Source organism: Geotrypetes seraphini, chromosome 19, assembly GCF_902459505.1.
Source record: "Geotrypetes seraphini chromosome 19, aGeoSer1.1, whole genome shotgun sequence".
NCBI classification, from domain to species: Eukaryota; Metazoa; Chordata; class Amphibia; order Gymnophiona; family Dermophiidae; genus Geotrypetes; species Geotrypetes seraphini.
The window spans coordinates 39,189,087-39,214,952 of record NC_047102.1 but is presented as its reverse complement, the minus strand read 5'-3'; the positions used below and the strand labels follow the sequence as shown (position 1 = coordinate 39,214,952).

Here is a 25,866-nt window from a genome sequence, read left to right as displayed (position 1 = left end):
TTCTAAGCCACCCAGGCATATGATTTGTTGACCTATTGTGAAACATGAATGGATTAAGACATTTAAGGGATGAGATTCACATGAGGCATCACGTACATGCAGATGTATCACAAATACTTTACTATCCCCCCCTTTTACAAAATCGCGATAGCGGTTTTTAGCGCGCTGAATGCTCTGCGCTGTTCCCGACGCTCAAAGGAACTCTATGAGTATCGGGAGCAGCACAGAGCATTCAACGTGCCAGCCTTTGCGAAAAACTGCTATCGCGGTTGTAAAAAGTCTTGCTAAGTTTGCAACGGAGACCCTTCTCTACTTGTTAGTTTAAAGGATATTTTCAAAAGGAAACTCTGGGTCATTTACCTTTTGAAACTTTGTTTAAAGTTATGTCGGAAGAAAACCTTTCTAGTTATGTGGGGGCAGATTTCATTAAGCTCTGTGATAGAGGTCTATAAAATACCAAGTGGAGTGAAATGGGTAGGTGGGAATCAGTCGTTTACTCGTTCCAAAAATACAAGGACTCGGGGGTTATTAAGTAGTAAATTTAAAACAACTGGAAGATATTTCTTCATTCAATGTGTAATTTTACCTCTGGAATTTATTGCCAGAGAATGTGGTAAAAGCAGTTAGCATTGCTGGGTTTTAAAAAAGCTTTGGATAATTTCCTAAAAGAGAAGTCCATAGACCATTATTGAGATGGTTTGGGGAAATCCACTGCTTATTCCTAGGATAAGCAGCATAAAACCTGTTTTAGTACTTGGGACCTGGGATGGCCACTGTTGGAAACAGGATATAGAGTTTGATAGACCTTCTATCTGATCCTTATGGCGATGCTTATGTTCCTATGTACATGCATGCATTTGCACCTGTTTTGAAGTAGCTGCAAATGTACATATTCAAATGACGAAACAGGGACCTAAAAAATGGTGTCCTGCAAGCTAACCTCTTTTTTTTTCACTATAGTGAAAAGGGAAAAATTTCAGCAGCTCTTTTTAAATACATAGATAAAGTCTGCCTACCATTTAAAAAAGGCACCAAATATGTCCTCAGGAGGAATAAAAAAAAACCAACTATCAGATAGACAATGGTTGCCACAGGTGTTCTTCTTCTTTCTTTTTTATAATTTATATTCCACATATCCTACAATTATATGCCGATTACAAAGAAGAGCGACCAAGATGGTAAAGGGGATGGGACGCCTCTCGTATGAGGAAAGACTAAAACGGTTAGGACTCTTCAGCTTGGAAAAGAGACGGCTGAGGGGAGATAGGATCGAAGTCTACAAAATCCTGAGTGGAGTAGAACGGGTACAAGTGGATCGATTTTTCACTCCGTTAAAAATTACAAAGACTAGGGGACACTCAAAGTTACAGAGAAAACCAATAGGAGGAAATATTTTTTCACTCGGAGAATAGTTAAGCTCTGGAACGCATTGTTGCCAGAGGTTATGGTAAAAGTGGATAGAGTAGCTGGTTTTAAGAAAGGTTTGGACAAATTCCTGGAGGAAAAGTCCATTGTCTGTTATTAAGACATGGGGGAAGACTCTGCTTGCCCTGGATCGGTATCATGGAATATTGCTACTCTTTGGGTATTGGCCAGGTACTAGTGACCTGGATTGGCCATTGTGAGGATGGACTACAGGGCTTGATGGGCCATTGGGCTGACCCAGGAAGGCTATTCTTACGTTCTTATTCAGGTACTCAAGAATTTTTCCCTAAATGTCCTGGTGGGCTCCTACTCGATCTAATGTACCTGGGGCAATGGGGATTAAGTGAGTTGCCCAGGGTCACAAGGAGCAGTGTGGGATTTGAACCCACAACCTCAGGGTGCCAAGGCTGTGCCTCTAACCACTGCACCACACACTCCCCTAAAGGTCAAAAGTTATCGTTCCATAAATAGAATTTCCTATCCTGTAGGATATCACTTTAATACAGAGCCCTGAGTCAGCAAAACCCAAGTGAAAAACAGCCTACAATATTTACAGTATGTAAGAATTAAACCTACCTTGATTTCCTTTAGATTGTTCATCTTCTACATCTAGCTCAAACAGCCCACAGCCAGCTGTATCTATGAGAAGTAACGGGATCCCAGTATCTTCGGTAGAAGTAACTCCTGGCAAATCCCTGACAATTAACAATTGAGAGAATTTATGGCAAATGCTAAAACACATTTGTTTCATTGCATGCCTAATCCATAAACATTGATAAAAACAAATCGACAGAGCAAGAAGGAAATAAAACAGGCGTATTTACCCTACTTTTGCTGTTTCTCATAAGCATTTTAATGCTTTCCCTCATGTAGAAGTTACAAGTTGTTTCTCATAAAACACAAAGTCAGGAAATTCTTCGAAAAAACACAATTCCAGCTTATAGTACAATCCCTAATACTAAGTCGACTAGATTACTGCAACATCCTCTACCTCCCTTGCTCTGTTACAACGACTAAACAACTACACACAATCCAAAATACAGCTCTGAGACTCATCTACTCATTGAGAAAACACGACTATATTACAGAAGCATACATCAACTCACATTGGCTACCAATCCAAGAAAGAATACTACAGTGGTACCTCGGTTTATGAGTGCACCGGTATGCGAGTGTTTTGCAAGACGAGCAAAACATTCGCAAAATCAGCGCCTCGGAAACCGAGCGTGTCTCGATTTGCGAGTGGCGCCCCCCACGATCCGGCACCCTCCCTCCCCCGCGATCCGGCACCCCCCCGCCGCAATCTGAAGTCCCCCAGACCCACCCGAACCCGCTTCGTACTGTCATCTGGGCCTCGGAACTGGCACCAGCATATCCTGTGCGTTGGTGCCGGTGCCCGAAGATCAGCCTCCTCTTCTTGCTGGGTCTTGAGCATCTGCGCATACTCAAGGCCTGAGAGTTCACGCTTTCTCCGAGATTCTCGGAGAGAACGTGAACTCGCAGGCCTTGAGGGGGGGTGCTGGATCACAGGGGGGAGGGTACCACTTCGCAGGGGGGGTCCTTCAGGGGGGGGAGCAATGCCGGTTCTCGTGGCAGGGGGGGAGGGGATAGAGCAGCGCCACTGGTCTCGGGGGGTGGGAACATAACAAAGTGAGTTTCCATTATTTCCTATGGGGAAACTCGCTTTGATATACGAGTATTTTGATTTATGAGCATGCTTCTGGAACGAATTATGCTCATAAACCAAGGTACCAGTGTATTTAAATTCTACTGTATGTTATTTAAAGCCTTAAACGGAGACAGCCCAACCTACCTGAACAACCGCCTCATCCAAACCACCTCAATCAGACATAGAAAAACACACACCCCTCGATCAAAGAAGTAAAACGGAAAAAAACTATACGATGGCTTCCTGGCCACTCAAGCAGCTAAACTAGATAACCAAATCTCCAGTCTACTGATAACGACGCCAGACTACAAGACGTTCAGAAAAGAAATAAAAACTACAATCATCAAGAAATTCCTGAAACAGCCCTAACTTCAAACTTACCGTACTTCCCCCCCTCCCTCTTCCCGCCACACTGAAACTACATAACCTACTCTTTACCTCTCTAGAAAGGACAAATGTTCTTCCATTATAACCCTCTGTTTTTTTAATCTCTTCTGTAACCCGCCTTGAACCGCAAGATAATGGCGGAATAGAAATCTCTAATGTAATGTAATAAAAATATTTAAACCTATGTGATATCTACACAGATGTGTTATAAATAATGCCTTTGCATTCAATTTACAATGAATAGTTAAATACATTGAACAAGGGCATTGTTTGTTCTATTTTAAAAGAACTGAATGGTCACCAAGTCCAAAAAAAACCCATTATAGTCTCTGGGATCAAGAAACCAGCCTATTTGCTTGGCCAGACAAAGAGAAGCCACCTTGGGGGAGGAAAAACAAAAAGTTACCTGACTTAAGAAGCCACGTAAGCCTATCCCAGTCTCACTTCTTCTAATTACCATGGCTGATGTCATCAGGAAACTGAAAGCAAAAGGCACCTCCATTTTTTGTTCATTTCTTCCTTGGGTTTAAGAAGGAAAAGATGGAATATTGGGGTGCAGGCAACGGTAGAGAAGGGTTGGGCTGACTGAGTTAGTGTATCAGAAGAGTAAGGCTGTGTGCTGCAGACTGCATAGCAAAAGACAGATTCCATAGTGAGAGGCTTAATTCAGAATAAACTGAAAGGAGCAGAGGCTGGTAGAAATAGAACATGGCTGAAGGACAGGGAAAGGCAGGTCTGATCATCTCTCTCTCCACCAGTAAGTCTGGCATGCTGCAGTGTCGCAGTATGCTTCTGAGTGAGATAGTCACAGTGCTAGTATGGTAATCTATGTACAGTATATTGGCAAAGAAGACAGTGGAGACGGACAATGAACACTCCGCAGGAACAATGATTCCCCCGGTATTCGCGGGGGATAGGGGCAGAGCTGGACCGCGAATGGAGAAAAACCGCGAATATCTTCTCGTCCGGCTCTGACCCACCCCCGTCTTCCCGGCCTTACCTGGTGGTCTAGCAGACTTTCAGGGCAGGAACGTTCTTCCTATGCTCCTGCCCCGTGCAGATCGCTAATAGGAAATGACTGCCTTGAGTTCCTGTAGTTAGTGCCGGTGCCCGAAGATCCTCCCTCTTCTGGCGCGGCTGGGCAGTGCGTCGGAGATCCTCCTTCTTCTGGTCTGGGCTGGGCTGGACTGGCTTTGAGCATTTGCGCATGCTCAAAGCCTTCTGGTCTCGCTCTCTCCGAGATTGAGAGCGAGGCTAGAAGGCTTTGAGCATGCGCAAATGCTCAAAGCCAGCCCAGACCAGAAGAAGGAGGATCTCCGACGCACCGCCCAGCCACGCCAGAAGAGGGAGGATCTTCAGGCACCGGCACTAGTGCCAAGTCAGGTAAAGGGTGTCATTGACTGCTCGGGGGGGGGGGGGAAGTAGGATCGCGGTGGAGGGGGGCACTCGTACTGCGAGGCAAGCTCGGTTTACGAGGCACCAAGTTTGTGAATGTTTTGCTCGTCTTGCAAAACACTCGCAAACTGGTGCACTCGTAAACCGAGGTACCACTGTACTCTTATTTGAATATTTCTACTGCTGTAAATTGTCTGTTTCCTAAGTCCAGGGTATTCTTGGCTGAATTTCTTCAAAAAGGCAGCAAATAAATCCTTATATACATGTGCTTGTTTATATTTTTGAATTTGAAATTGCAATCCACTTTATTGCAGCTCTTCATGTAAAAGACGGAAGATCAAATACAATAAATCAAATGAAAAGAGCTTGAATTCCTACCTTAAGAGATGATCTGCAACAGACTGGTGTGCAGTAAGCTTCCCAGAATACATTTCTTGCGATGCCCACTGCATGATCGAATGATGCATCCGGTACTGCACAGTCAGCATCTGCACAGCACTGTCCCCGTAGTTCTGTATTACACGCTCCATTAAACTCAGAGAAAGCCCCTTCGCCGCAGCCCTGCACAATCAAAATCATTCAAGTAAGAAAACTGAAGGAGGGCTATTTACAGATTCATTCGGAAGCACTAGGGCAACAAGGTTTTTCTAAAACATGTCAAAGAAGAAAGAAGGCTGATTTCTGAAGGGAGATCATTCCAGATTTTCACCATGGTAAATGCCAGAGAATGGGAAAGTCTACCTAAAGTTTGAATCCCTCTAGTAGAAGGGAATACTAGTTTAAATTTATGTATGCCTCTAGTACAGGAGTGGGCAACTCCGGTCCTCGAGAGCCGGAATCCAATCGGGTTTTCAGGATTTCCTCAATGAATATGCATGAGATCTATTTGCATGCACTGCTTCCAATGGGGAAATCAGGAAATCCCGACTTGATTACGACTCTCGAGGACCGGAGTTGCCTATCCCTGCTCTAGTAGAAAGAGGTCGATGAGAGTTAAAAGAAAGGGGAAATAACGGAGAAAAGATCCCATATAGTATAGGTTACTTTTCCCTTACAAGAGCACCATCAGTTGAGCATCTCTGTCAGCTATTCTTTTACAAGTACATTATTGATGTCTTAGTATTTCTTACCAGCGCTGACTCAGCCACATTGAACCATCATTAGAAATTAAAAGTATTACACTGGCTTCAGCACAAATAATCCTGTAGGGCTGCATTTTCTTTTCTATAACAAAGGACCTGGCTCCATCCCCTTGGATCTGTATTTGAGGTAGTTATTTCTCCACACATCTTAATTTTGACATCAAAGACAGCAAATCTTTCCCAGGAGGCAGGGAGGCCACCCTAACCTCAGCCATTCCATGCTTATTCAGGGAATTTAGATAAATCAAATGGTGGAATAATGAGGAACTATAGAAAAATGAGCTTGGCTTAAAAACTAACAAAAACGTAATACATTTTACTCAGTCGTCCTTTGATTCTGAAGGAAACAGCCATTTGGAGACAGCCATCACTTACAGGGGATACTTGCCAAAGCCAAAAGCTATTCACCTGTGCAAATTGTCTTTCTGAAAATAAGTTACATTACATTGCATTTTAGGATAAAGATTCTCAAGGAGGAGGCTGAATTGGAAAATAAAGCATGTAACAGAAACATAGAAGATGACGGCAGATAAGGGCCATAGCCCATCAGGTCTGCCCACTCTACTGACCCACCCCCAAGTCTACGACACAAAAATCCATACGAAGAAGGAGATTATCGCTGAAAAATAGCTGGAAAGCGATGACCACAAATGCTCGCAGTCTAAGCAACAAAGTTCATGATCTGCAAGCCCTGATATTAGAGGCAGATCTAGATATTGTTGCTATCACAGAGACATGGTTCAGTGAATCACATGGATGGGATGCAAACATACCGGGATATAATCTTTTTAGGAAGGACAGAGATGGTCATAAAGGTGGAGGAGTAGCTCTCTATGTAAAGATCAATATCCAAGCGACCGAAATGCAAGGGACCTGGGGAGAGGAAGAAGCGATATGGATTGCTCTGAAAAGAGAAGATGGAACTTCTATCTACGTGGGTGTAGTCTACAGACCTCCGACTCAATCGCAGCAAATTGATAAGGATCTGATTGTGGATATCCAAAAGTTTGGAAGGAAAGAGGAGGTTCTGCTGTTGGGAGATTTCAACCTGCCGGATGCGGACTGGAATGTTCCGTCTGCGGAATCGGAAAGAAGTAGGGAGATTGTGGATGCCTTTCAAGAGGCTCTGCTCAGACAAATGGTGACGGAACCCACAAGGGAAAAAGCGATATTGGATCTGGTCCTCACAAATGGAGAGAGTATCTCTAATGTTCGAGTGGGTGCTCACCTGGGTAGTAGCGATCATCAAACGGTTTGGTTTGATATAACGGCTAAAGTGGAGAGCGGCCGCACGATACTTAAAGTCCTAGATTTCAAACGTACGGACTTTAATGCAATGGGAAAGTACCTGAAGAAAGAGCTGTTAGGATGGGAGGACATAAGAGAAGTGGAAAGACAGTGGTCTAAGCTGAAAGGAGCGATAAAAATGGCTACGGACCTTTATGTGAAGAAAATCAATAAAAACAAAAGAAAAAGGAAGCCGATATGGTTCTCCAACCTAGTGGCTGAGAAAATAAAGGCGAAAGAGTTGGCGTTCATGAAATATAAAAAAACCCAAGAAGAGGAGAGCAGAAAGGACTACAGGGTGAAACTGAAAGAAGCCAAGAGAGAGATACGTTTGGCGAAGGCACAGGCGGAAGAACAAATGGCTAAAAATGTAAAAAAGGGAGATAAAATTTTTTTCAGATATATTAGTGAAAGGAGGAAGATAAAAAATGGAATTGCTAGGCTAAAAGATGCTGGGAACAAATATGTGGAGAGTGATGAGGAGAAAGCAAATGTGCTAAACAAATACTTCTGTTCTGTGTTCACAGAAGAAAATCCTGGAGAAGGACCGAGATTGTCCGGCAAAGTTACACGAGAAAATGGAGTAGATTCTGCGCCGTTCACGGAGGAGGGTGTTTATGAGCAACTTGAAAAACTGAAGGTGGACAAAGCGATGGGACCAGACGGGATCCATCCCAGGATACTAAGGGAACTCAGAGAGGTTCTGGCGAGTCCTATTAAAGACTTGTTCAACAAATCTCTGGAGACGGGAGTGATTCCTGGGGATTGGAGGAGAGCGGATGTGGTCCCTATTCATAAAAGTGGTCACAGGGATGAAGCAGGAAACTACAGGCCGGTGAGCCTCACTTCAGTTGTTGGAAAAATAATGGAAGTGTTGCTGAAAGAAAGGATAGTGTATTTCCTTGAATCTAATGGGTTACAGGATCCGAGGCAACATGGCTTTACAAAAGGTAAATCGTGCCAAACGAACCTGATTGAATTTTTTGATTGGGTGACCAGAGAGCTGGATCGAGGACATATGCTAGATGTAATTTATTTGGATTTCAGCAAAGCCTTTGATACAGTTCCTCATAGGAGGCTGTTGAACAAACTTGAAGGGCTAAAGTTAGGACCCAAAGTGGTGAACTGGGTCAGAAACTGGCTGTCGGACAGACGCCAGAGGGTGGTGGTTAATGGAAGTCGCTCGAAGGAAGGAAAGGTGACTAGTGGAGTCCCTCAGGGTTCGGTGCTGGGGCCAATCCTGTTCAATATGTATGTAAGTGACATTGCTGAAGGGTTAGAAGGAAAAGTGTGCCTTTTTGCAGATGATACCAAGATTTGTAACAGAGTAGACACCGAAGAGGGAGTGGAAAATATGAAAAAGGATCTGCAAAAGTTAGAGGAATGGTCTAATGCCTGGCAACTAAAATTCAATGCAAAGAAATGCAGAGTAATGCATTTGGGGATTAATAATAGGAAGGAACCGTATATGCTGGGAGGAGAGAAGCTGATATGCACGGACGGGGAGAGGGACCTCGGGGTGATAGTGTCCGAAGATCTAAAGGCGAAAAAACAGTGTGACAAGGCAGTGGCTGCTGCCAGAAGGATTCTGGGCTGTATAAAGAGAGGCGTAGTCAGTAGAAGAAAGAAGGTGTTGATGCCCCTGTACAGGTCATTGGTGAGGCCCCACTTGGAGTATTGTGTTCAGTTTTGGAGACCGTATCTGGCGAAAGACGTAAGAAGACTTGAGGCGGTCCAGAGGAGGGCGACGAAATTGATAGGAGGCTTGCACCAGAAGACATATGAGGAGAGACTGGAAGCCCTGAATATGTATACCCTAGAGGAAAGGAGAGACAGGGGAGATATGATTCAGACGTTCAAATACTTAAAGGGTATTAACGTAGAACAAAATCTTTTCCAGAGAAAGGAAAATGGTAAAACCAGAGGACATAATTTGAGGTTGAGGGGTGGTAGATTCAGGGGCAATGTTAGGAAATTCTACTTTACGGAGAGGGTGGTGGATGCCTGGAATGCGCTCCCGGGAGAGGTGGTGGAGAGTAAAACTGTGACTGAGTTCAAAGAAGCGTGGGATGAACACAGAAGATTTAGAATCAGAAAATAATATTAAAGATTGAACTAGGCCAGTTACTGGGCAGACTTGTACGGTCTGTGTCTGTGTATGGCCGTTTGGAGGAGGATGGGCAGGGGAGGGCTTCAATGGCTGGGAGGGTGTAGATGGGCTGGAGTAAGTCTTAACAGAGATTTCGGCAGTTGGAACCCAAGCACAGTACCGGGTAAAGCTTTGGATTCTCGCCCAGAAATAGCTAAGAAGAAAAAAAAAAAAAAATTTTTAAATTGAATCAGGTTGGGCAGACTGGATGGACCATTCGGGTCTTTATCTGCCGTCATCTACTATGTTACTATGTAGGGCTGCATTTCTGATCTATCCTTATAATACGGGTACAAAGATCCACAGTTACTTTGTATTCACAGCACATTTCAAACAGAAAGCACGCATTTACTTCCTCCTTGAAAGCAGACAGTAACATATGTGAGTTGAAAAAGTGCTCCTACACTTTGACCTAAAGAGAGTAGCTTGAAAACCACCCAGTTCTCATTCCAGGAAACAACTTCCTTGAATGCAGCCAAAAGGGAGGCAATTTTCAGACAGATAAAATACCCAGATAAATCACTATTTGAAAACTGTTTTGAATTTTATTGGATCTGGGGACTCACTCAGGCACTTCATCCTACTTTTACAAAACCACACAAGCTGGGTGGTGCTAAAAACCGCTTGCATGGTTTTGTAAAAAAAAAAAAGGGGGGGTTTAGATTCCTGCTTCAAATATGTGCAATTTGAAGAGGATGGTCTGCAGATCTGCCTTGGCCTAACAAAGAGCAAACTGCTGCAGTTAATTCCAGTGATAGCTTTCACTAAGTGCACTCCAACATGTAATGCCAGCCATTTTCTTGGCAATAACAAATGTCCTAGAGGATAATAAGCAGTAACAATTATAAGTTTTCCTCTATACCTTCTTGGAGATGATGGGTCACAAGTAAGTATCATCTATTTCAGGCAAACTTTGAAACTTATTTTTAAATTTTTGATGGAATCTCAGTGCAGTAAGCAAAAGCTATCGGCCTTGGGAAATCCGAGTTCCAGGCTTATACAGTATAAAAAAGGGGCTATTTCTCACGCCACTTTAGCACCATCATGGGTACACATCAAGTGCTTTTTAAATAATAGTGAAAATCACTCAAAAAAGTGTTGTGTGATAGATATTTAATTATCTGATACAATAATTGCGATCCACCAGTACAAAAAGTGCTCAAACTAATGATTTCAAGTACTTATCTCAGGTGCTCCTTGGTTGCTCAGCGATTCTCCGCGAGAGAGTGGCATTTTCACCGCCAGGCAAGAAGGCTCAACTGTGCCCAGTTTCAGGATCGTTCCCTTCTTCAGGAGCCAATTCTAACATCAAACAAAGTCCAAATATGGCAAGGGAGGAGAGGAAGCCCAAGAGAAAATCCGTGGTGTCCCTTTTTATATTGTATAAGCCTGGAACTCGGGTTTCCTGAGGCCGATAGCTTTTACTACTGCACTGAGGTTACATAAAAAAAAAAAAATCAAAAATTTTGCCTGAAATAACCAGTACTTACTTGCGACCCACCATCTCCAAGAAGGTATAGAGGGAAACTTATAATTGTTACTAGCCATTTCTTGGAGCAGAGAAGAGGATCTTAAAATAGCCATCGAGAAAAATTAACAGAAAAAAAAATGTTTTATTTATAGGGACTTTTAATGTGCTCTTAGGATATGTCTTGAGGAGCGGTTTTTATATTCCTGGAAAGACTGCAGACATCTTTCAACGTACATTCTGTTTTTAGGTTTATGAAAGGCTCTTATGAATGATAAGCGCTGGAGGAATCTTATGTCCTAAAGGTATCAACATTCCTCAAAGACATCCAGGCAGTAACTATCCTTTATATTTCAAAAGGATTATTTATTATTAAATTTCTTATACAGTGTTCCCCCGTGAATTTGCGGTATTCTCTGGCCACCTCTTCCTGTACTAAAGTCGGGCTACACCAATCAGGAGCTGTGTGTAAAAGCAGCTCCTGATTGGTGTAGCCCGACTTTAGTACAGGAAGAGGCGGTCGGAGCATACCGTGAGTGATTTTCTTCACTCGGCTGTGCTCCAGCTGCCCTCACCTGCCTCCCCAGGCGAATAAACATATTTACGAATATTGGGGGGAGTACTGTATACTGTCTGAAAGTCTGGAAGCTAATAAAGTGGTGTACGATCAGATGCAGTAGGTACTTTTGTGTCCCTGGAGGGCAATGTTGAATTAAGTGCCCTTTTTAGAGAGCTGTGGCAGTGATGAAGCCCATTCAATTCCTAAGAGTGTCAGCACATTTTCGGCAGCAGCTTCGCTACCGCGGCTTTGTAAAAGGGTCCCTAAGTGACTTGCCCAAGATTACTGTGAATTTCAGCGGGATTTGAACCAGGTTTCCCTGAGCTCTAACTGGTGGGCTACTCCTCCACTAAGGGTGTATTATTTGCTCTGACCATTAATGAAAGAGTAACGGTTAGAGAAGGGCTAAGAACCAAAGAGCTAGCTCCAAATCCCACCGTCGCCCCTCGTGATCTTTGGCATGTTGCTTAACTCTTCATTGCCTCAGATCTGCACTTAGAATGTAAGCCTTCCAAAGGCAGGAAAACACCTATTGTACTTGAAAAGGCATGATCTAAATCCAAAATCTCTCCTCTCCTTCACCCCTTTCAGTTATGACTGCCTTACTTGTTAGAAATTATAGTGGGTGGCAGCTGCTTATGATCACCAGCTAGGACACACTTCTTGCCCTTCAGCAAAGGGATCCAGCAGCTTGCTTCCAGTGCCTGGGAACACTCATCTATCACAACCAGATCAAAGTAATCTTCAGGAAGTAACTTCAGTGGGCCATCATCAGACGCACCTATTAAGCACAGGAGAAGAAAATTGGCAATTTAAACAACCAATCGGAAAAAGACAATGACTGTTAGACATACTAGTTAACGTGCAGTAGCAGGATGATGACTACCGGTACATATGTAGAATGGTTAATATATCTATTCAGCTTTATTTATGGATTTTCAGTGACATCACTTAAACTGGTAACACTGCTAAAAATCTGAATAAAGTTAAATGGAAAATATATTGGGGCAAGATTTTTTTTTTTTTTTTATTGAGCATTTTCAACATTATTACATTCATTCAAAACATAATAAGATATAAAGAAATTATACACTGTCCAAAAACCAAATTTTACGCCCTTAGGCACATATCCATCTAGCCCACTAGTGGAAGAAGACATCTCATTATTCATATAAACTTAACAGGAAATACAAAATAGGTATGAAGGGAGGAAGAAAAAGAACAGACTTAGGACGCTATTTATATAAACCCCCCACTAAAGAAAGCTAGTAATTAGTCTTGTTTCCTTCCTTTAAGAAAAAGTTCTAATTGGGAAGGTTCCCAAAACACATAATCTTTATCTTGAAGATGTAAAATACATTTACAGGGAAATTTAAGAAAGAACGTTGCACCCAATTCAAGAACTTTAGGACGTAAAGCCAAAAAAGCTTTCCTCCTATATTGAGTAGCCCTTGCCACATCAGGAAACATTAAGACCCTATCTCCACAGAATTTAGCCTTTCTATTCTGGAAATATAGCTTCAACATTAAAGTTTTATCTAGTTCATTAACACAGGTAATCAAAAGAGTAGCCCGGGTTTGGATCAAATCTTGGGAATATTCAAGAAATTTTGTTAAATCTACCTCTACAGTACTCAATTGATCCATTCCCCCTTCTACTTGAACTTTTTTCTTTTGAGGTATATAAAAGAAGTTAGAGAACATCATGGTGTCAGAATTAGTGACCCCTAATATCTCCTTGAGATACTTTCTCAATAGTATCTCAGGAGATAATAAGTGAGTCACTGGGAAATTAACTAATCTCAGATTCCTTGATCTAACCTGATTCTCACTCATTTCCAACTCAAGGAGTCTTTTGTTACTGTCACCATAGATGACTGTAAGTTCTTTATCTGCTTTCCAAGAGAAAGCGTACGTTGATCTAAATTCCCAATGTTAGCATCTACATTTCCCAATTTATCAACAACTTCATTGGAGAAAACTTGAACATGATTAGTAACTTTCCTTAACATCACCTCCATCCTCGTGTTCAAAGTCCACAAATCTTTTAAGGTAATTTCCTCTGGATTTTCTTCCAACCCCTCTGACTGATTAATTATTCCAGGAAAGACTTGAGGCATCTGCGAAAAAACAATCTCCGCAGTTTGTTGGAGGTCGGAGGCTTCAAAAGAAGCCCCTTGCGAACCCGTAGGTTCCATGTTCCTGGGAAGATCAGGAGGGAGGGGAGGGGTACGCTCTGGAGAACTCAGGGAAGCTCCTGAAAATGAATCAGGTTTATCTACTGACCTCATGGAACCTGGTAACAACAAGTGTTTATCCATAGGTCCAACACTAACTGGGGTTGAGACCCAAAGTTTCCCCTTGCGTTTCCCCATATCAATCAGGAAACAAACATATAGCACAATTAGGTAATAAATTCAACTTAACTTAAAGCTGTTCATACTCCAGAGGCTCCAGTGGCTCTCAAGGGGCTCGTAAGGGGCATGACCTGCCCCTCCGGGCACGCCCTGTGGCCGCGCCACAGGAGGAGACACTTCTTATCTCCCGGGCTGCAGGACCCGATGTTGTGGGTGTCCAGTTTCAGTGCCTGTTAGCAATAGACACTGCAATATCGGGAGAGACACTCCGGGGGAACAGAAGGTAAAACAGCTCACAAACAACTCCCTGGTCTCCTCTCACTGCGCCCTCCAGGAGATGCTTCCCCCTGGGGCAAGATTTGTAATGGTTAAGCCACACACTGCTAGAGTGATTTTTTGTTTTTTTTTTAGCAGCACATAATCAGGACTGTGCTGCTGAAAATCCATGAAGGCCAATGTGGCACTTCCAGTTAATGCAGGGAGTGGAGTCTGATTGGAGCCAGGATTTACCGGGTTAGAAACAATTTTTAGAGACTACTGCCTAGATAAGAACCAGGATAAAGTCAGGACAACAAAAAGGTTGTCCTAAATTTATCCTGCCAGTTATTCGAAACAAGTGACTGGATTAGGTCAGGAATTGAATATCTGGGCCTTTTTCTGCCCATGATGGTCAAAACTATAAAAGTTGCCGACTGCCGCGGACTCAGTATCAGGCCCTACATGTTAATATTTATCCTTTCTTTTTTTTAAATCTTTATTTATTTTTAAAACTTCCAATAAGTGTAACATAAGATACAATCATTTTATACTTTAACATCACTTAATATACCATCAAATTCTAACTCACATCAAATATCCCCCACCTCCCTTATACCCAACAATTGTTCTTAAGCGTTAGAAATCATAAAGTATTCCCATCCCCCTCCCCACCCTGGACGTGTATGAACAAAAGGGAAAAAAGAATATTCATTCTGTACAGTATTTTGTTAAAATGCCCCTGCTGTATGGCTATTGCCTGCTCCATTTTAAAGATTTGGCATAACGAATTCCACCCAAAATTATAATTCAGCCGATCCCAATTTTTCCAGTTTTTCATAATTTGCTGTATGGCAACCCCTGTCATGATGAGCAAAAATGTATTATTATTAGAAGAGATTTGACTCTTAGCTCTCATGGAAGTACCAAATAACACAGTGTCATATGATAATGCCACCGGATTGGCCCCAAATGGATTTCCAAAACTATCAATGGACAATAGAATATTAAATGATCTAATGTCCCAGCTTCGAGATGACAGTGCCAGCATCTATTAGACTTAGAGCTATCTAATTTCTGTAAACGAACTGGGGTCCAAAATGCTCTATGTAACAAAAAAATAAACCCAACAACAATATTAATCCTTTCTAATTCTGCAGATTCACTGAAACAGCTGAATATCAACACTGAATGGATAATTTGTACATTTAGGGGTCTTTTTACTAAGGTGCGCATTATATCCTATGGACATGTTGGCGTGCGTTAGCATTTAGTGCATGCTAATTTTTAGTGCACGCTAAAACGGTAGCACACCTTAGTAAAAGGACCCCCTTAGTCTTACATTTGTTAAATATATCACAGGATCTAGATGCTTAGCATAAAACACCTTTATGCCTACATCCCCGACTTTTCTGAAATGGGCCTGAATATGCATAATGTCACTGATTACACTTATAACAGCACTAAATGCAGGGATTATTTTAAACAGCAGAATTTCAATTAATTAGTGCTCAATTGACCTCATAAAAATATATATATCAGTTAAATCTCTATTTAAGTTATTCATTTTTATTTTATATTTCTATTTTGAGGGACGAGTTAATCAAGAAATCCTATCCTAATAGCCACCGTTTCAACACTGGTCAACACGTCTATGTGGCATACAATATGGCATCTCTATCGTGACCGTAAAATGCTCTTTCCAACCTGTATTTGTTGCAAGAACCACTGTAGCATGTTTGAGGATCTCTGTCATGGCATTCTCCTCTCTTTCCTTTAGCTCTTTCCTCAGTACCTTGATTTCAGAGCGATAATGGCTTTTCTCTCCTTTTTCCTTAGTCTTTTTGATTTTGACCTGCATGGCAAAATATTTTTAAGCTTGGTTTTATTAATGGCATGAACTACAGTAATGATTTATACTAAAGAATCAACTTCCCAATACAAAGTTTCAGAACATGACAATAACTTGAAAGTTTAAAGCTATCTAATATTCCAGACCAGAGGTTCCCAATCCTGTCCTGGAGGACTACCGGTCAGTTAGGTTTTCAGGATAGCCCTAATGAATATGCATGGAGCAGGTTTCCATGCTTGTCACCTCCATTATAAGCAAATCTCTCATATGCATATTCATTAGGGCTAGCTCAAAAAACCAAATGGCTGGTGGTCCTCCAGGATAGGGTTGGGAACCACTGTTCTAAACAATCTCAATGATTGACACCTGAAGTCTGTCTAAAGGTATAAAAGGTGGACTACTGCATACCAGGAGGGAGGAGAGAACTGCAGGCAGGCACCCCAGTGGCTATTATTTGACAGCTGTCAGATTTGGGAGGGGAGGTCCTTCTCACGACCTTAAAAGATCTAATTGCCACTGTGAGAGAGGACTGCTACATACCCGGAGGGAGGAGAGAACTGCAGGCAGGCACCCCAGTGGCTACTACCCGGCGGCTGTCGGATTCAGGAGGGGGAGGTCCTTCTCCCAACTTTAAAAGATCTTATTGCCACGGAAGGGTGGCCAAAGAGGCTGAATTTGCCCCTTTTGGCCCCTTCGGAGCCACGAGGAGTAACAGGACAGGAATAAGGAGAAAAAGATGGGAAAGAGGAAAGCTAAAGTCATCCCAACGGCTCCAGTTATGGGACCGATGGACCGCCACCTAAATCCCAATCTGGTAACATCTCTGGAAGGTAAGATTCTGCCAGTCCCATTCTGTCTCGCTTTCCTCTGGCGAACCTTCTCCTCCACCCCAACCTGTTCTAAGTATACTAGAGAAAATTAGCTCTACACTCGGAGATGGAATAGAGCTAATTTCTCCTAAATTAACTGATCTGGACTCAACTTTAATGTTGTCTGAGAAATCTAAAACGGTGTTAATTCCTGTTCAAATGCCTCAGTGCTCTTCAGCATCCCTGGGAGGGGGTGATAAAGTTATAAAATTACAAGATCTTTGGACAGTGGCTAACAAAATTGAGAGCTCGTTACAGACCACGGTCATATAGCTTTGCCAATTTTCTACTGATATTACTAAGAAGGTGAACGAACAGGGAGCTCAATTAGAGTTAATGGAGAAAAGAATTGATAAGGTTGAGACATCTGTATCTGTGATCCAGTCTTGTTTAACATCTAATGTGAAGGATAATACCTTGATTCATGTTCAGTTAGAAAAAATGGAAAATGCTATGAGATCCAGGAATCTTCGTTTTTTGAATTTTCCTTATTCTCATTATTTGTCTCCGATTGAGCTCCTCGGGGTGTATTTAAAAGATATTCTTAATTATAATCAGGCAGAAGGTTTTCTCCCTGATAATTTGTACTATGTCCCGAGAAGCTCTAAGATTTTATCAGAAGAAGGGGGAACGGATCAGCTTGTATCCTCAGATAGTTTAAATCAGCGGACTCAAACACGTGGCCCCTCAGGGACTATTTTGTGGCCCGCAATCTATCCTCTCCACTTCACAAGTTTTCCGTTTGTGGAGAGGACAATCGCGTACAGACCGCGACTGCTGTAATTGGACTTGCAGAAGTCTCTCTGGAGGGAATGTCGGCAAATGGCTCACGGCTCGCCTAAAGCAGGGGTCCCCAATCTGCTTCCCTTCCTGTCTCACTGCCCTCCCCCAAGCCACTGCAATCGGGGAACAGGCCAGCGCTGAGGTCTTAGCTCTCCCTGCTTATCTTCCCCAGCTCAGAGCCGACCAATTCTCGCCACCCGACGTCAATTCTAATATTGGGGAGGAAAGTTACGGACCAGCCAATCGCTGTTAAAGGAAAGATTTATAAACTATAAAGAGTTTTACCTCATTCAAAGTTGTCATTTCTTTAATAAGACATTAACTATTTTTTCTGCAGCCCTCCAAGTACCTACAAATCCAAAATGTGGCCCCACTAATGGTTTGAGTTGGAGACCACTGGTTTAAATATATCACAATTTTTGGAGTCATCTAATGACTATATTGCTAAAAGAGCTACCCTGTTAGTCACCTTCAAAACTGAATTAGAGAAGCAAGCTGTTCTTAAACTTTATTTTTTAAATAGACAGACCCTGTTCTGCGGGCAAAATAGAAATGTGTTCCCCGATGTCTCCAAGCAAACACAATCTAGACGAAAACAGTTCCTAGAGCTAAAGGCTCGCGTCCTAGCTGTGGGAGCTTTATTTTTTCTTAAATTTCCCTGCAAATGCTTGGTCACATATGAGAACAATAAATCCTTTTTTGTTGACCCATCTCAGTTGGAGATATTCTTGCAAGATAAATCTAAATTGGAGAATTTACCCCAGACTAATACAGAGGTTTGAAGAGAGATCTAAAAAAAAGCTGAATTTACATCCTGCCTGCAGATAAGGTATTATATATTTTTCTTTGTATTATTTATAGCTGCTCCTCCACTGGGCTAATAACAGTAGTCCTAATAATGTGGACTAGAAATATAAGTTTGTGTATGGTATTATTGTTTCCTGGAATGGATTTGTAATTGCTTATTGTTTTTATTTGTTGTAATAAATGAATAATCTTATAAATAGATAAAAAAATAAAATAAAGGTATAAAAAGTATTTCTGAAATACATTTTTTGTTCAAGTGCTTTCCTAAGTTTTAGATTTGTTCTGGGTTTTATGCTATCTTATAGAAAAGTTCAATTCAATAATTACCAAGTTGGTTCCTATTCTGACTTGGGCTATGGTGATACCAGATAATCAAATTGTTATTTTATCCTTTTTAGGAAGATGTGTTTAAACAAATGCTTAACAACACTAGAACAGTTTGTGAAATCTGTGTATAAAATACCGAGAGAAGTAGAACAAGTAGTTATGAATCACTTGCTTACTCTTTCCAAAATTACTTGGACAGGCGGCTTACAATAAAGCTACCAAATAATAAATTTAAAACAAATCAGAGAAAATATTTCTTCACTCAAAATTCATTGCCAGAAAATGTGGTAAAAGCAGGCTTAGCAGGGTTTAAAAAAAAAAAAAGGTTTGGATAACTTCCTAAAAGAAAAGTCCATAAGCCAGTGGTCTTCATTAATATTTAAGCTGGGGCCACTTTGAATTCTAAAGAGCCTAAGGAGAGCCACCAAATATCTTCCAAAGGGTTAGAAGGTAAAATTAGCCTTTTCTGTGGAGGATACCAATATTTTTAACAGAGTGGACACCCTGGAGGGCATGGCAAACATGAAAAGGGATCTGCAAAACTTAGAAGAATGGTCTAATATCTGGCAACTAAAATTCAATGTGAAAAAGTGCAGAGTGATGCATTTGGGGGGCAGAAATCTGCTGGAACTGTATGTGCTGGGAGGTGAGAGGCTGATATGCATAGATGGAGAGAAGGACCTTGGGGTGATGGTGTCCGAGGATCTGAAGGTGGTGGATGTAGCCAGAAGCTGTATAGAACGAGGAGTAACCAGCAGAAGAAGGGAGGCACCTGTATAAGTCTTTGGTGAGGCCACACTTGGAGCAATGTGTTCAGTTTTGGAGGCCGTATTTGGTGAAGGATATAAAGAGACTTGAAACGGTCCAGAGGAAGGCAATGAAAATGGTAAGGGGTTTGAGCCAAAAGTAGTACAAGAAGAGACTGAAAGACCTACCTATGGAGGAGAGGAGGGATAGGGAAGATATGATACAGATATTTAAATACCTGAAAGGTATTAATATAGAACCAAATCTTTTCCATAGAAGGGAAAATGGTAAAACTAGAGGGCATAACTTGAGGTTGCAGAGAGGAAGACTTAGGAATAATGTTAGGAGATTCTTTTTCAAGGAGAGGGTGGTGGATGCCTGGAATGCCCTCCCGAGGGAGGTGGTGGAGAAGAAAATGGTGATGGAACTCAATAAAGCATGGGATGAACACAGAGGATCTCAAATTAGAAAATGAATGGTATAAATTAAAGAACTATGACTTGCACAATCTGTGTCCCATATATGGTGATTTGGTGTAGGATGGGGTGGGTAACGCATCAATGGGAACTCCAGTAACATGGAACTTTAGGGCATTGCTGGCCAGACTTTATGGTAGATATCCTGCAAACAACAGGACGGTTGGATAGGCTGGAGTAAGCTTGGATGACAACTCCAGCAGTTGGAACCTAGGACAGTACCAGGTAGACTTTACGGTCTATGGCCCAGAAATATCAAAGAAAAAAGACAATTTAATTTAATCATGAATTTATAACGGGCAGACTGGATAGACTGTACAGGTCTTTATCTGCCTTCATTCACTATGTTACTATATGGGGCCACAATACTGCCGACCATTATATGTCAATTGCATTCATCCCCACCAGCCCACCTTCAAACTTCATTGTTGGGGGGGGGGGGAGGGGAGGGGTATCTATAAAGTTGTAAGCATTTACAGATGCATTCTTTTTTGTCTATTGAGAAATGCCTTGTCCTTCAAGTGTGGAGCTCTTCCCCCATCCAGTTTCCTCTTCCTGTCCCAAGCTTGGGAAGAGAGGCAGAACAGCAGAAAAATAAACAAAGACAACGGGGTGTTACCCCAGAAGTCTCCCTGGGTCTTGCATTGAAGAACACTACCGTAAGCCATTATTAAATAGGCTTGGGAAAATCCGCTTTTTCTTTGGGACAAGTAGTATAAAATCTGTTTTACTCTTTCAGAATCTTGCCAGATACCTGAATTGGTCACTGTTGGAAACAGAATACTGGGCTCGATGGACCTTTGCTCTGTCCCAGTTTGGCAACATTTATGTTCTTAGTGTTGCACAATAGAGCTATCTCCACATATTTAGCAAAGGATGCGATATTTCCACATTTTGAAGGCTTATGCCTGGTTAAGAAAGTTTCCAAATTTATTCAATATTTGATATACTGCCTATCGAGGAATGTCTAGACCAGTGGTCTTCACTAATTTTTAATTGAGGGCTGAAGTAGAGCCAACATCTTCCTACTTGGGGCCATGTCACCAATAATGCTTCTCGACATTCATTCCTACTAGAACACCTGGCCTTGATCACACATGCAGAAGACAGATAAACCCTATGAAAATACAGAACCACAAACTAAAAGTCTTAATATACACAAACAAAACCCTAAAATTTCAGACTCTGCATGCAGCACACCACCAGAGAAATAGAAACAAATGCATTTCTTCCTGAACAGTACAAAATATAGACAGCAGATGTAAATTCTCAAAACTACCACATATACAAGCTTCTATAACTTAGTGATAAAGCTCTCAGCCCCCAAAAAACCCCACACTCAAAGTGGAGAAAAAAAAAGCAAGGGTGAGAGGCACCCGGGCCCTCATCTCCTGCCGCACACCACTTCCCTTCCTCCATACCTCTGTAGTGTTCCTGGTGCGAGCAGCAACCCCCAAGCTGCTGTCACGCCAGCTCTTCACGATGTCACTTCCTAGGCGCGGGTCCAGAAAGGGACGTCGGAGGAAGAGCCGACGCTGGCGTGACAGCAGGTTGGAGGTTGTTGCTCATACCAGGAACGTTACAGAGGACGGGAAGCGGCGTGCACAAGGGGCAGTGGAGGGGAGGGGGAAGGAGTGGGGGGAGGAGGACGGGTGTCAGCGCCTCACCATGACAGTGCACGGGGCACACCACCTCCCCCTTAATACGCCACTGCCTCAGCTACTTGGTGCCAGCATATTAGCAACAAGCGCTATCATAGGTTCTGGATAAAAAAAACAACAACCTCCACTCATAGTCCAAAAGGGTACCGGCTGAGAAAATACTCACTAAACCCAGAGGAGAAACAAAGAATTCATATGAATCACACTGCCAACATTTATCAACAGTACTTATCTCCATATTAATCTTCTCCAGTCGCCACCAGGATTCTTCACGCAATTCACATTACTTGCCAAAAATTATCCATCCTCTAGTTCCCTAGACTCCCTATTGTTTTTTATCCTCTATGTTTCCTTTGCTTTTAAAATTGTAGTTCTCCCCACTTTCCTATTGTTTTTATGTTTGTCAAGTATTGTTTAGTCGGATCTTATCTGTTTAATGTTTCCCCCTTTTTTTAAAATATAAATTGTAAAACGCTTAGAGGGGCATAATCAAAAGACACGTCTAAGTCCGTTTTGGGCCTAAGTCGACCAAAGTCAGACATGGAAAAAGGTCCATTTTCAAAAAATATATCCAACATTTTTTTTTTTCAAAAATCGTCTAATTGTATGTCCAACCGTTTGATCGTCCAGACCGCTAAGTCGTCTATCTTTATACCCCATTTTCATCCAAAAATTTGTCCAAGTCAAAAATGGTAGAAAAAGACCTTTTGGATGTGGGCAGGTCAGCAAAGTGATGGACTGGACATAGAATTCATGATTGATGTTTGTTATAAGGTATTCCTGTCTCGCGGTTCAGATGGGAGGGAGAGATGGGTCAGCGGGCGGAGAGGGGAAGGTGCACTGTGGCGACAGGGGGATAGGAGGAAGGGAGGGAGGGCTAGAAAGATACTGCACAAGTGGATGGGTGAGAGGGAAGGAAAGCTGCTGCACATGTGGGGGAGAGAAAGGAAATAGGAAGAATTGGGGTGGAGGAGAGGAAGGGAGAGATGATCATTAAATAAGACATCCCCAAAAATAAGATCTAGTGCCTTTTTTGGGTCCAAAATTAATATATGAGTGTCTTATTTTCGGGGAAACATGGTATCTTAGGGTAAATTGATCCTTCCTTCCCAAAGTAGTATACTTGCCCTGTATTGGTAGATAACACAATGAAGCCGGCGGCACAATGTGCAGCGGCCTCAAAAAAAGCGAACAGAATGTTGGGCATTATCAAAAAAGGTATCACTACCAGAACAAAAGAAGTTATCCTGCCACTGTATCGAGCAATGGTGCGCCCACATCTGGAATACTGCGTCCAATACTGGTCGCCATACCTCAAGAAGGACATGGCAATACTCGAAAGGGTCCAGAGGAGGGCAACGAGGATGATAAAGGGTATGGAGAACCTTTCATATGCCGAACGGTTAGACAGGCTGGGGCTCTTTACCCTGGAAAAGCGGAGACTGAGAGGGGACATGATAGAAACTTATAAAATCATGAAAGGCATAGAGAAGGTGGAGAGGGACAGATTCTTTAGACTAGCAGGGACAACTAAAACAAGAGGTCATTCAGAAAAACTGAGAGGAGACAGATTCATAACGAATGCAAGGCGGTTCTTCTTCACTCAGAGGGTGGTGGACACCTGGAACGCGCTTCCCGGAGAGGTAATAAGACAGAGTACAATTCTGGGGTTCAAAAAGGGACTGGATGACTTCCTGGAAGCAAAGGGGATAACAGGGTACAGATAGAGGTTTACCGTACATTGAGCGAATAGGGTATGGATATTTTAGGTTAGGTAGGGAAAACTTTCAGGTCATGGACCTGGGGGGCCGCCGCGGGAGCGGACTGCCGGGCACGATGGACCCCTGGTCTGACCCGGCAGAGGCAACACTTATGTTCTTATGTATATTAGCTGAAATAAATATCTGTAAGCACATACATTAGTATAAACATTATCTGAAACACCTCCCAATAATCTTCCTGTACTATTTGCGACATGGATGAACTAGCAAACTGGTGATTTTTGTACCATACACATAACATTGAAAATGAAAATAAATACATACAAAAGCTTCATCAATATCCTTTCTAATATCAGTCACTATCTGGGCATTATCACTGCGTGCCAGCACCGCGTCCAGAGAATGATGCTGCACACAATCTAAGAGACGGGCCGGGTGACCCAAGCGCAGTATTCTCTCGCCATGTGCAGCCAGATGATCTACCAGATTATCCACAGCGACATTTGAGGGAGCACAGCACAGAACCTGGGAAAAGAGAAGGACGCCAACATTTCATTGACAAAGCACTTTCAACGAATCTTCATGTCTTAAAAAAACGAAAAGCGGAAACATCCTTTTCGGCGAACTTTATAAGAAAAGCCCGAGGGCGAGGTAGATTTCCATCCGTGCCATTTGTCAGCACTCATGCATACATTTCTTCAGTTACTTCTATAGGTTCCCTATGCTGAAGTTGTCAGATGTAACAGGGTAATAATGGAAATTGTGGATATGCACATTTACACACACTTACTTGGTTTCTCAAACACTGAAACACACTCCTGCCCACTTATATAACAGCATCTGTCACTAACACACACGCACACACTCCCTCTTGCCTTTTCCATGCAGATCTATATTAATACCTTTTCTATCTTTTAGACAATCCAAACACAAAGCAAAATTGTGTCCAATGAAAAGAAATTGCGTATTCAGTGGAGTAAACATTTCCTCTTCTTGTAGGAACAAACATTATCCCCCCCACCTTTTATCAAGCTGCGCTAGAGGTTTATAGTGCAGGTTAGAATTCCATCAGCGTCAGAGCTAGAGAATGACAGAGGGACAAATTTTCCCTGTCCTCGCGGGAATTCATTTTCATGTCCCGTCCCCACAAGTTCTTTTCCTATCCCTGCCCTAATCCTGCAAGCTCCGCCCTCATCTGCCCAAGCCTCAAACCCTTTCAAATCCTAAGTAGCAACATTCTAGAGCTCAGATTGTGATGTCATAATGCCTCATTCCACCAATGCCTAAGCTCCGTCCTCATCTGCACAAGCCTCCAATACTTTAAAATCATACGTGTTTGAGGCTTGTGCGGTTAAGGCAGAGCTTACAGAAATGGGGCAAGGACAGCAACAAAACTCACAGGGATGGGGAAAAATTTGTCCCCTTGTCATTCTCTAGTCAGAGCATTTACCGCACCTGCTTGCGCTAAAAACCTCTAGAACATCTTGATACAAGGGGCCCTATATTAGAAAGCAGTAGAAAACTCATCTTAACAGTTCACTGCAGCTTCAACTTTAAAACCTTCCGATATTAAATGAGTAGTTTATCCCAGTTGGTACAAAGGTCTGTTTCTGCTCTTCCTATTGTGCTCATCGTGGAACTGCAAAGGCAGTGCTGGACTTTCAGTCAATTTCAAGAGAATCTGGAACAGGGCTTCTGTTTCAATTAAAATGTCATGTCTCCCATTTATAGGCATAAAATACTATGGGCTTGACCCGCCAGAGGAATATTTAAGATTCCAGCAAAAGTAGGTCATAAGAGTGCAAAAAAAAAAAAAAAAAAGCCTACAAGTCAATCTGATTAGACATGGAATCCACAGATTTAATTTCCTTCAGAGCCGTAAGGGAAAATTTTTCTGGAGAAAGAAAGATGGAAAGCACGCTGAATGCTTGCTCTGCTCCAACGGTCATAGAGTTCCTATGAGCATCAGAGCAGCACAGAGAATTTAGCAGTCCAGCGCTAAAAACTTCTTGCACAGTTTTGTAAAAGGGGGAGATAGTAAGGTCAGAATTTTACTTAACACTTCTAGAAAGGAAACTCTAGGGTTATCAGAATCCGGATTTACCCGGACATGTCCTCTTTTTAGAGGGCTGTCCAGGCATCTGGATGGCTTTGCAAAACCTTGCACTTTGTCCGTGGTTTGAAAAGCTTCCAGCTTGGGACCGCATCAGGAGGGCATCTGCGAATGCACGGATACAATGCGGTGATGTCTCACGCATGTGTGCATGCATGTGATATCATCACGCCTTCCTGACGCGGCTCCAAGTATGAGAAGAGGTTGGGGGTGGGGCTCAGGCAGAATGGGATGTGACAGACCTGTGGAACAGGGCAGGCCTGGGGGCGGGGCCATGGGTTCGGAATTTGATTGTAAAATCTGGTAACCCTAGGAAACCCAGATTATTTTTCCTGTGCCTGTTTTCTGCTTCTCATTTGCCCCCCTCCCCTCACCCAGTATAGGCACAGCCATCACACACTGGCTGACTTAAGGATG

The 25,866-nt window shown here is 42.5% G+C and overlaps 1 protein-coding gene across 1 annotated transcript in view; it reads right to left on the bottom strand.

The window, feature by feature from the left end:
- IGHMBP2 (immunoglobulin mu DNA binding protein 2) overlaps positions 1 to 25,866 on the bottom strand; it is an 81,553-nt gene that overhangs the window by 30,835 nt on the left and 24,852 nt on the right. Inside the window, exons 6-10 of the mRNA XM_033928385.1 lie at positions 23,661 to 23,861; positions 15,801 to 15,948; positions 12,088 to 12,262; positions 5,255 to 5,437; positions 2,002 to 2,120 (exon numbers count right to left, since the gene is read on the bottom strand). Of these exons, the coding sequence (XP_033784276.1) occupies positions 2,002 to 2,120; positions 5,255 to 5,437; positions 12,088 to 12,262; positions 15,801 to 15,948; positions 23,661 to 23,861 (826 nt within the window). The remainder of the gene's footprint in view (positions 1 to 2,001; positions 2,121 to 5,254; positions 5,438 to 12,087; positions 12,263 to 15,800; positions 15,949 to 23,660; positions 23,862 to 25,866) is intronic.